Genomic DNA, 12,130 nt, shown 5'->3' on the forward strand with positions numbered 1-12,130 from the left:
AGGGGCTTGAACTCATGATCCTGAGATCAAGACCTGAGTTGAGATCAAGAGTCAGAGGGCGCCTAGGTAGCTCAGTCGTTAAGCATCTGCCTTCAGCTCAGGGCGTGATCCCAGGGTCCCGGGGTCGAGCCCTGCATCGGGCTCCCTGCTCTGCTGGGAGCCTGCTTCTTCCTCTCCCACTCCCCCTGCTTGTGTTCCCTCTCTCGCTGGCTGTCTCTCTCTCTGCCAAATAAATAAATAAAATCTTTAAAAAAGAAAAAAAAAAGTCAGTTGCTCGACCGACTGAGCCACCCAGGTACCCCTGTATTGTACACTTTAAAAGGGTGAATATTATCTCTAAAAAACTTTAAGTGAATGTCAAAGATAAGCAATAAAGTTTTTTGACATGGAATGTTAGAAATTTCTTTATTCTTACTTATTCTTATTAAGCACCAGCTTAATACTGCAGAAAATTTCAAATCACCCTCTGACAACCCGTTCTTCCCCCCCCTTCAAATTCTTGATAAAGAGCTCTTCAAGTGAAGACATGATCTCTTCTCTCTTCTGAATAAAACTTTATCAAATAAAGGCTAAGAACTGTATACATCTTGCTGTAAAATGCTGCCCACGGCTGTAGAAAGTGTCTGCCCAGGCTCCTTTCACTGTCCAGGTCCTGAAAGACTCTTGTTCATGAACTGTCTCTTCACAAAGCAAGTCCACCACTAACAAGAGGGGATAAAACAGAATGAACAGTGGTGGTCAAATCACAATGCAAGTTCAAGGTAAGGTCAGGGTAGGAATTTATATAACAACAAAATTTAATTTTGGCCTGTCATCCCTTATGTTATAAACTTCTTGAAAACACATGTAAAAAGTGTTGGTGTTGTTTTTTTTATCACATCAGTCAAAATTATGACCAAAAAAAATGTAATACGGTCAAGATACCTCACACAAAAAATCTCCCCTATGGGTTTACAATGCCCTAACGTAAGAGCATGCAAACAAAACTGTTTATTACCTGCAATTCATTATGCAGTGTGACTCACTGCATCCCTACTGTGTACTAGGCACATACTTGGAGTTAAGCAACACTGCAATGAAGAAACTGGAAGTATTCTCGCCACAGAAAACCTTAGTTTGTTTAATGGTAGCTACATGATAAAAGGTTATTCATGAACTAAATAGGTAAAGAAGAGGATCTTACCTTGCTAGGTTTATCATTCTGAGGGTCAAAAACTTTCTCACAAAGTCTCAGTCCAGTCTCTTGTCTCAGCTGCTGTAAGTAGGCCCTCATCACCTCTAAAATAAGGAGCAGGCAGAACAATAAAAGAACCCTGAGAACACCTCCCTCCTGCGCTAGTTGCTGGTCTGTACAATGATGTGGGTGACACACTTCTGCACATTCAAACAGGAGGAAGCAACAGAAATGACAGCCCCAATGGTTTTATAACTATTTTGGTTCAAAAGATTCTCTATGTGTTATACTTGTTGCCAAGAATCTTTTGTGAGAGTGACTGGTAAGATAATATCCATGCTAGTAATGCCACTCTCAACCTGTACACCAATCAAGACAAGGAAAGGAGGTGGGTAAAAAGCCAAATGGAGGAAATCTTGTGCCATAGAGAGGGAGGTAGAAACCCTGTTCTTACCATCTTCCTGTTTGTTTGCAGGTTTGGCATAAATTGCATTAAGTGGAAAACCAGGCTCTCCAGGAATGGGAAAATTAGTGATTCCCAGCGTGTACATTTCTTTTTCACCTTGGCTTTTGGAATTGCACTAAAAAAAAAATTACACACACGCACTTTACAGAGAAACAACAAAACAACATCCAATTTGTAATTTTTTTAGTCTAAGTAGATATGCTTGGGATTACTAATGTTTTTGGGTACCCTTCTGCAATCCAGGGAAGCCTGTGGACGCCTCAGAATAATGTTTTATTCATTTATTTATTGTTTTATTTATTTATTTTAAAAATTTTATTCATTTATTTGTCAGAGAGAGTGAGCGAGTGCAAGCAGGGGGAGCGGCAGGCAGAGGGAGAAGCAGGCTCACTCCCTGCCAAGCAAGGAGCCTGATGTGGGGCTCGATCCCAGGACCCTGGGATCATGATCTGAGCCGAAGGCAGATCATTAACTGACTGAGCCACCCGGGCATCCCCAGAATAATGTTTTAAATGAATACAATAAAATACACAAAATTACAAAAGAAATCAATTATAGTCAAACACAATAATTACAATATTAAAAAGCCATATTTATGACACACTCATACATGTGCTGCTTTATTAATGCACAAAATGACAAGATCCAGACACTGGGCCTAAGAACTAAAATTTGAAGTAGTAAGGCATGAAAATAAAATCTTCAAATATCTTCAACTCTCAATGTAATATGAAAATGCTGTGGGGGAACCTGGGTGGCTCAGTAAGTTAAGCGTCTGCATTCGGCTTAGGTCGTGACCCCAGGGTCCTGGGATCCAGCCGCAGATCGGGTTCCCTGCAAGCAGGGAGGCTGCTTCTCCCTCTCCCACTCCCCCTGCTTGTGCTCCCACTCTTTCTCTCTCTCTGTCAAATGAATAAATAAAATCTTAAAAAAAAAAAAAAAGGAAAATGCTGTGATTTCTACTGGAGAAAGAGTCACAGGTATGGCTAATGCTATTGTGGGTTGCTGCCTACATTAATAACTAAAGTAAATGGTAAATCTTAGTTACAAGGTAGTGAAAAGAGAGACGTAATCTTTTTCCCACTCAAGCTCATGAACCCTTGAATTATATCCTTTTCTCATTGGTTCTTAACCTGGGGTTAAGATTTCTGTCTTGGGAAAATACATGCAAAGCCTTACAACGCCAGCCCCGTATCTTCTCATTAGTCGACTAAACTACAAGTTTAGAATCCACATTCAGATTTTTCTCTTAGGTCCATGCTCTAAGTGGGAGGAAGTATTGTCTACTTGTCCTTAAAGTCTCAATGAGTCCAAACAGCTAGGAGGGTGAACATGTATTAGTACCGTGTTTTTCTGAGAGACAATCATCCAAGTTTAATTACCTTCTGGAGTTTCTTTAGACACTCAGAAATGTAGAGAGTTATATATATCAAGGTTCTATCAGCTTCATTCTGCAGGGGCATGGGGTGGGGGGGGTCAGGGAGGGAGGAACAGAAGTTAAAAACAGTCCTGATCAAAACATAACTATCACATGCAATAAATGAATTCAAGCTTTGTCCCTTGAGTATCAACTGAAAACTGTGCAGGTGTAGTTCCTATAGCATCAACAGTTCCCATGCACCAAATGCAGTCTTCCCGAGCCAACTTCTGTCCGCTCTGGGGGAGGGAGCCACCTCCTGCCATCCTGAGCTGTGGTGCTACTCCTGTTCACCTCGGCTACCCTGCCTCTGGGTCCCAGGGAGCTGTGCCAACAGCCCCTCCCTCCGTGTAGGAAGGATAGTTCAACAGAGCCGCCTGGAGAACCTGAGGTGCACCATATGGCCGGCTAATTGCTAAAACCCTTTCACTTCAGGATCTCTTGCTGAGAACAAAAGCATTCCTGACTCTAAAGCAGGAAACAACTATTTAACGTGTGTCTTGTTCTTGAAGAGCTCTAAGAGCCCACCTCTTGATCTAACCAAAAGGAAAATGTGAAGATTGGATGTTGAGCAGAAGTGGCACGTACTTCAGGTCAGATTTTACACAGATTTACAGTTAAAAAAACCAAACAAACTACACCTGCCCCTATTTTTAAGAGCATACGACATTCAGAAGAGAACGAAACGTGGCAGAATTATATTTATTTACACCAACTACAAACATCACACTTAGACCGAGCATTAAATACAAAAAAACACTGTGAATGTCATAGGATGTTTGGACTACAACTTGTAGACCAAGAGCCTGCAAACAAAAACTTCACACCCCGTTTGACTCCACAAGGTCCAAGTCTGGCAAGGAGAGGATGAAGTTCCATATTCTAGAATATTATCAAGAAAAGTTGTTGACATTCTTGTAACTTGCTCATAGGAAGAACTCAGAAAAGTTCTTTTTTCCATTTCCCCTCTCCTTTTCTGCCACACACTTTCTAAACTTCCTTTTGACCTCATTCCTCACAAGAACTAAGAGCAGAAAAGAAGAAAGGGTAGTTGAGGGAAGGGTCAGGATCACTGAACTTTATTTCTCCATCTCAGGTCCAGAACACAAAAGTATATAAAAATAACACAGCTACAACGTATAATTTTTTTAGTTTTGGACCTGCGCATAGTAGGTGCTTTATTAATGTTGAATGAATAAAAAAATGTCTAGATCATGGGTTGGCAAACTTCCTCTATAAAAGACCAAACATTAAATATTTTAGGTTTTGTAGGCCAAATAGTCTTTGTCACAACTATTCAACCCAGCTGCTGTGGCATGAAAGCAGCTATAGAGAATATATTAAAAAATGAATGTGGCTGTGTTCCAATAAAACTTTATTTAGAAAAAGAGGCAGTGGGCCAGATTTGGCCTTCAGGCTATAGTTTGCTGACCTCTGGTATAGACTTTGAAGGAAAAGTAAGAAACTAATATTGATACAGAGTCTAATATTAAGCCCTATTCTGAGTTTTTAAGGTTATACAAACTCATTCAATTTTATTTACTCCTCAGAACAACCCTGATCGCCAGGTAGATTATTATCCCCATGAGAAAACTAAATTAAATATTAAAAGCTCTGTACTTAACCTTAATTTCATAGTTTTTGAAGAAGACATTGGCCTTGAAGTAATAGATGGCTTCATCCACAATATCTGTATCTTTTGCTAAACAGGACACAAGGGGAGAAAGGCAGAGAACATCAGCTAAATGTAAAAATAACATTTAACGAAGCTATAGAGAAAAAAACCCCAGTTCCATGGTCAAAAGTCTTGGAGTTGAGTAAAATAAAATGAGGCCACTGAAACGTAAGGTCTTTAGAAACAATTTCTAGAAAAATAAGCACATGGTTTAGTCTGATAGCTATACTGTTTTTATAAAAAAAAAAAATACTCATTAGAAACAAATTAATCAGTACAGAAAAATATTTTATTCTCACCTTAAATCTCACTACCTAGAAATAACTACTATTAACATTTGGTGAACATCATTTCAGACATCTCTCAATGCATTTATAAAAATAGACTGAGACAGACTAACTTTGATAAAATGCTGTTTAAAAATAAAAAGTATTCAATGTAATTTTACATGAATTAACATACTGTAATTTCGCGGGAAAAGATCTCAATTGTCATTTAGGAACACACTGGGTTCACACATACATCTCTTTTTATGAAAACTGTGACTTAAAATATACTTGGTACAAGCTGTTCTAGGTGGCTAGAGACTGAAAAAAGCCAGAAATACTGCTGTCACAAAGACAGATCTTATTATACAATTTCTTCGGGAGTTTTTTGTTTCCCTTTTCTTATTTTAAAAAGGTCAAAATCCCAGGGTCTTGATATCCGGCAGGCGGTTGCAGCAACGCAGAGACAGTTTTTTTTTCCCCCCAGAGTTATTTATATTTCTTGTCCATGACTGCTATCCCTCTCACACAGCAGAAATGCAAAGTAATCCTGGAGGTTTAGTACTCTGTGATTCAGCCGTCTTTAACCCTGCTCGTTCCCCTGCTAAAGAATTTCAACAGAATTCTAACTCTAGACTCCTGTTGTTGCAATTTTCTTATCTGCAGAAAGGAAGTGTCCTCAGAGGATTCAATGTCTACAAACCCAGCTAGTTCTTCTGAATGTAACATTGTCAGGGTGAGGGGCAGGCTACAATCTTTGGAACCTAGAAGGGTGTTTGGCGCATAAAGGTGTTAAAAAGGTGTCTGATAGGGGCGCCTGGGTGGCACAGCGGTTAAGCATCTGCCTTCGGCTCAGGGCGTGATCCCGGCGTTATGGGATCGAGCCACATCAGGCTCTTCTGCTATGAGCCTGCTTCTTCCTCTCCCACTCCCCCTGCTTGTGTTCCCTCTCCTCGCTGGCTGTCTCTATCTCTGTCGAATAAATAAATAAAATCTTTAAAAAAAAAAAAAAAGGTGTCTGATGAATGTAAATAAATGAATTTGATTAATGCTAACAGTTATTTAGCTCACAGCATAGGTTTGTACTCCTTCATGACTCCAGTTTAGTTCTAATCCTGTTCCCTGGGAAAGAGTAACAGGTCATTCCCTGTCTACAGAAACCATGAAGATCTGGTTTCTTGGGGTCCTGTTCTCCCTCAAGGGCCCATGAATTGTTGCAAAGGTGGTAATTAGATATACTCCATCCTTGGTCAATTGTATCTTCTGATATGTTATATGGTATTCTGTAAAGATCTGAAAAGGGTTCTTCTCAAGGAATCTGGGCCAAAATTGATTTTTTATTTTTTTCCACTGTAATCCTTTTAGATTATTTTTCTTCTTTGGTCTTTTTTTTTTGTCCCCATCTGTTCCTTTTCCTTCATCTTGGAATCAAGCAAAAACTGTGGTGACTCACCAAATTTATTTAATTTACTGAGCTTTCAACTGATGTTGAAAACAAAATTAAAAAGAGGTCACGTCAAATAGTCTGGTAAAGGAATGAAGATGGGGTCAGTACAAAATTGGCAATAAAAACCACGGTCTTAAAAACCTTGAATGGAACTCAGTTCAAATGCTTTCTGGGTGCAGGGAAATGATGTCTAATATAATACAAATTATACTGCTGGCAGAACATCTCAGAATGTGTCAGAAGAGACTAAAAAGAACGGGGCTTTCTAAACAGTAAGAAATGGTTCAAAAAAAGAGAAAGTATCAAAAAAGAAAACAAAGATACAAAATTAAGAAAAGCAAGAGAAAGAATGTGTAATGTTATATAGGACACTTAAGGTTTAAGATCAGGGAACTGCTGAAAATGAAGATCTTGAAGAATGAATAAAGGAAGTAGATACAGATGAGGGAAGGGGTCAAAATGTTTTGTTTTTTTCCACCAGTCTTACGACAGAAGAAGGATGGGGACATGGTATTCTATAGAAGTAACAGCATTAGATCCCTTTGTAAGATCTGAGAGTGACGACAGAACAGTGTCAAGAATTAAGCACATTTCCTCTTCCAACCCAACAAAATATCCAGAACCCAGCAGCAATAATACACTTTCTTACTAGATACAACATATGCTCATGATCTTGAAAAGTCTAGAATGCTATCTACCAAGCAAACAAAATACAAGAGCAGTCTGAGACAAAGGACTGAGCTAATTATTTGCTGATTTGATAATGTCAGAGAGTTGCTAGATGTTTCCTACTAAAATCTGAAAATAATGGAAAGAAGTTTCAACTTACTCTCTCTAGGGGCAGGTCCTTTGAACTGACTTCTGATGGGCAACAGTGCCATGTTTCCAATGAGTTTGGTGTCAGGGTCCATGAGAGAAGAGTGGTAAGCCTGTAGTGGCAAGCCAGGTACGAATATGGAGATAAAGAGAGCAAAGGTCAGCAGGGCAAACAAGTAACATTTCTCCAGAGGATAAAAGAGGAACCCACCCAAGACTAACTAGGAGAGGAGGAAAAAGGGATGGCAGCCGTGATATGCTGAAGCTCGCTCTTACCGGCTCATGAAAATTGAATGTTAAATTTTGAGCAATTTTTGAATTTTTATTTATTTTATTTTAATTTTTTTAAAAAGACTTTATTTATTTGAGAGAGAGTGAGAGTGAGAGAGCACAAGCAGGTGGGGGAGCAGCAGAGGGAGACTGTGAAGCAGGCTCTTCACCAAACAGGGAGCCCAATGTGGGGCTCGGTCCCAGGACCCCAAAATTATGACTGGAGCCGAAGGCAGACACCTAATCGACTGAGCCACCCAGGCACCCCTTAAGCAATTTTTAAATTTTTTATTTACTTAAGTAATCTCTACACCCCGCATGGGGCTTGAACTCACAACGCTGAGATCAAGAGTTGCATGCTTTTCTGACTGAGCCAGCCAGGCATGCCTAAATTTTGAGGAATTTTTACAAATTTTGAGGCAAGCTGTTGTTAAACACAGCCATTACTAAAAATTAAATTACATAAATTTGCAATTAAATAAATTATATAAAAAACAAAGGTAATAAATACTCAAAATTCATTACTTTCTATTTTAAAAAATTATTTTACTATTGCCTATGATCATAAGGTTATTTCTAGCTTTTGTATCTTTATGGCAGAAATACTATGTAATGTGTGTGCTACTGTACATCTTCCAATTCCATGTTTAATGACATCACAATTGGTAACCGGTGGGAGTATTTATGCTATAAAAATAAGCAGACATTATACAAATCAGGGGTGGACCGCCCCCCAGCTATAATTAAACCAGAACCCAAGCACTGGCTTTTCAGTTCTGCCACTTCCTGGCTGTGTTTGACCAAGACATCACTTTTCATCTCTTAGCCTGTTTCCAAATTTATAAAATGAAGAGTTATCTACTGCCCTCAGTGGGCAGGTGTGAGTTAAAGGAGCAGAGGAAATCACACTTTGTATGCTGATTCCTAGTTCTGCTTTTTACAAGATGTCTGGCTTTTAGTAACACAAGAAGCATACCTGTGTTTCATTCATATATTCGTATGCATATATTCACATTCATTCATCCACCAAACGATTATCAAGCACTTTCTCTGTGCAAGACATGGTGATAAAATGATATGCAAGGCCAGCATGCTCTCTGCCCCTGAAGAAACTTCAAGCTAATGGAAGAGGCGGATATTAAATAAATAATCATAGGGAAGTCCAGGAATGAGCACAGGACTTTAAAGTCATAGCTTAAAATCTGGCTTTAGGGGCGCCTGGGTGGCAGAGCGGTTAAGCGTCTGCCTTCAGCTCAGGGCGTGATCCTGGCGTTCTGGGATCGAGCCACGTCAGGCTCCTCTGCTATGAGCCTGCTTCTTCCTCTCCCATTCCCCCTGCTTGTGTTCCCTCTCTCGCTGGCTGTCTCTATCTCTGTCGGATAAATAAATAAAATCTTTAAAAAAAAAAAATCTGGCTTTACCACTAGTACTTCAACCTTGGGTAAGTTACTATACTATTCTGAGCCTCAATTTCCTCCTCTGCAAAATGGGAACAGTAAGTATCTACTTTCCAGGGTCACTGTGAGGATTAAATGGGATAATATACACACAATGTGTAGCTCAGGGCCTGTCTGGCACACATCAGGAGTGGAATGGTACCGACGGGATTCATTAAGTAAGTATTTCTAACTATGGCTTGCTCCTTTTTGTCACAAAACTTCATGGCATTTGTCACTACCTAAAACTATCTTAGGGGTGCCTGGGTGGCTCAGTCGGTTAAGCCACAGACTCTTGATTTAGGCTCAGGTTAGGATCTCAGGGTGGCGGGATAGAGCCCCTCAGGGGGCTCCAGGCTCTGCACTCAGCGACAGAGTCTGCTTGTCCCTCTCCCTCTGCTCCCCCCCCAGCCCACTCGCACTTTCTCTCTCTCAAAAAAAAAAAAAAAAAAAACCACTTTATGGGGCGCCTGGGTGGCACAGCGGTTAAGCGTCTGCCTTTGGCTCAGGGCGTGATCCCGGCGTTATGGGATCGAGCCCCACATCAGGCTCTTCTGCTATGAGCCTGCTTCTTCCTCTCCCACTCCCCCTGCTTGTGTTCCCTCTCTTGCTGGCTGTCTCTATCTCTGTCGAATAAATAAATAAAAATATTAAAAAAAACCACTTTAAAACTATCTTTTTTTTTCTTTATTTACATTTACATGTTTGTCTCCCCATTAGAAGGTAAATTCCTTGTATGTAGGGATTTGTTGGCCTTATTCGCTGCTGTAACAGTACTTGGCATGCAGCAGGTGCTCGGTAATGTTTTTTGTGTGGTAACAGCATTATTGAACCTCCTTTTGCTCATCTGCAAAATGGAGACCATGATGGCGATAAATTCACCCCACCAGACTGGCTGTCAGAAATGAAGGACAACCAGACTACAATCAATTTTACTCCTACTCTGATGCATATGAAAACAGAAACAGACATTTGCGTCTGCTCTGGCGGCCCTACACCCAGCACCTAAAGGTGGCCACCAGTGCCCGGGCGACAGAGGAGGAGTCCGGGAAGTGGAGTCTAACAGTGACAAGCAGCGGGAGGGCCCTGGGGCTGAGGAGGAAGTGGGCCTGCGGGGGGTGGGGGTGGGGGGGAAGAAGCCGGACCCTAGACTTGAGAAATGAAAAATAAAAAGCACAGCCCTTGGCTTCTCGGCTTTAGTGAATCTTTGGGGATCCTGATGGGAGTCGAGGAGTACAGAAAGAGCGAGAGATGGGGTCGGCACTGGAGCTGAGGGGGCGAGAGGGGCCGGCAGAATCCTCTGCACGCTCAGGATCTCTGGCCCACTCTGCCGCGGCCCCGTCCCCTCCTGGTCGACACCCCCGGGCCGACCCAATCCTACAGCTACCGGCCCCCTTTCCTCGCTTCTCGCCTTCTCAGGCTCCGCTTCTTCTCTGCCCTCCTCGGCCCGCTTCTCTCAGTTCACGCACGAATTCTCGCCGCTCCCCCTCTAGCTCTCGTCATCCCCCCACACCGCGAATTGGCCCCCCTACCGGCATCCTGGCGGCCCCCGGGTTTCAAGCTAGTCGAGGAGGTTGGGGCTCGAGCGCGACGCTTCCGGTCTGGCGGCCCGGGCGGGGTAGGCGGAAGTTAGACGGAAGGAGAGGGTGAGGGGAGTACGCGGCACTTCCGGTCTTGCTGTCCCGCCGCAGGCTGCTGCGGCTGCGCACGGTCGAAGGGACACCAGAGGGCGCCCGAGCACTAGGCAGGGGCTGTGAGTGCTGCGCATGCGTAAAGTGTGCGCGAACTGGGGCTACATCTTGGGTTACAGAATCCTTGATTTTTCCTCAGAGTTCATCTTTTCAGTGAAGCGTTCCCTGGATCACACTATTTTAAATTCAACCCCACTCCACTCCCCTGCGTCATCCTTTTTTCCCCTCTTTTTTCCTTAGTTAGGACTCTTTTTTTTTTTTTTTAAAGATTTTTTATTTATTTATTCGACAGAGCTAGAGACAGCCAGAGAGAGAGGGAACACTAGCAGGGGGAGTGGGAGAGGAAGAAGCAGGCTCCTAGTGGAGGAGCCTGACGTGGGGCTCGATCCCACAACGCTGGGATCACGCCCTGAGCTGAAGGCAGATGCCTTAACCGCTGTGCCACCCAGGCGCCCCTTTAGTTAGGACTCTTATTATTTAGGTTTTGGTATTTGTTTCCCCGTATATGTGAACGTCAAAAAGGCTGGCATTTTGTCCGTTTGGGACACTACTGCATCCCCAGCGCCTGTAATGGTGATGTACGTAGTAAGCATCAACAAAGATCTGATGATTGAATGAATGAACCCAACTGGTTCGTTCTGGATTTAACAATGGGTAAAGGGGAGTGCTCTGCAAAGGGCTTTATGTATTACTCTGTAGTTCAATTTTTGTGTGTAAAAACTGAGAAAGTGGACTCTGGGTTTGAATCCCAGCTCCGATATTTACTAGCAGTGTAATTCTGAGCAAGTTAATTAACCTCTCTATGCCTCTGTTTCCTGAAAATGGAGATAATAGTACTTACCTCATTGTTTCCTGAGGGTGAAATGAATTACATGTAAAATGCTTAAAACTCACATGCCTGGAACATCCTGAAAGTGCAGTTTTTTACCTATTACTAGAAAGCACTTCATGTGTTAGTTTGTAAACTGGCCCTTGTACACAGTGTAAGGACAGACTGAAGAGGCAGGCAGACAAATCCAGATGTATACAGGTGATGGTTTTATTTTATTTTATTTTTTTTTAAAGATTTTATTTATTTATTTGACAGAGATAGAGACAGCCAGCAAGAGAGGGAACACAAGCAGGAGTGGGAGAGGAAGAAGCAGGCTCATAGCAGAGGAGCCTGATGTGGGGCTCGATCCCATAACGCCGGGATTACGCCCTGAGCCGAAGGCAGACGCTTAACCGCTATGCCACCCAGGCGCCCCAGGTGATGGTTTTAATAAGCGAGGGAACTCACTTGTGAGTCTTACCATTAAAGGCTTTTGTGTCCCCTTAGTGCCTGCAGTTCTGGTCATGCTGCTTTGAAGAATGAAGAGGTAGACCAGACGAAGAGTGGTGGGCAGCAAAGTTTATTGAGCGGGAGTACAAAGCTCCTGGAAAGGGAGGGGGACGCGAGTGGGTTGCCCTGAGTTTCTAAGTTTAGGGGATTT

At 42.3% G+C, this 12,130-nt stretch overlaps 1 protein-coding gene across 1 annotated transcript; it reads right to left on the reverse strand.

Moving 5' to 3' along the window:
* Nucleotides 1-376: 376 nt before the first annotated feature.
* On the reverse strand, nt 377-10,653 carry ARPC3 (actin related protein 2/3 complex subunit 3). Its single transcript, XM_002913068.4, has 7 exons — nt 10,500-10,653; nt 7,275-7,374; nt 4,683-4,759; nt 3,023-3,091; nt 1,629-1,755; nt 1,184-1,278; nt 377-701 (listed from the first exon to the last, which is right to left on the reverse strand). Exons 1-7 carry the CDS (start codon nt 10,503-10,505, stop codon nt 639-641), a joined length of 537 nt encoding a protein of 178 aa, XP_002913114.1. The 5' UTR covers nt 10,506-10,653; the 3' UTR covers nt 377-638.
* Between the last annotated feature and the right edge of the window lie 1,477 nt (nt 10,654-12,130).

The sequence above is a fragment of the Ailuropoda melanoleuca genome, chromosome 12, assembly GCF_002007445.2.
Source record: "Ailuropoda melanoleuca isolate Jingjing chromosome 12, ASM200744v2, whole genome shotgun sequence".
NCBI classification, from domain to species: Eukaryota; Metazoa; Chordata; class Mammalia; order Carnivora; family Ursidae; genus Ailuropoda; species Ailuropoda melanoleuca.

Coding starts and splice junctions, on each gene's coding strand:
- ARPC3 (XM_002913068.4), bottom strand. Junction 3,092..4,682: donor TCAAAAACTATGAAATTAAG/GTTAAGTACAGA, acceptor ATGCCCCTGCAG/AATGAAGCTGATAGAACCTT. Junction 1,279..1,628: donor TGCAAACAAACAGGAAGATG/GTAAGAACAGGG, acceptor TCCTTATTTTAG/AGGTGATGAGGGCCTACTTA.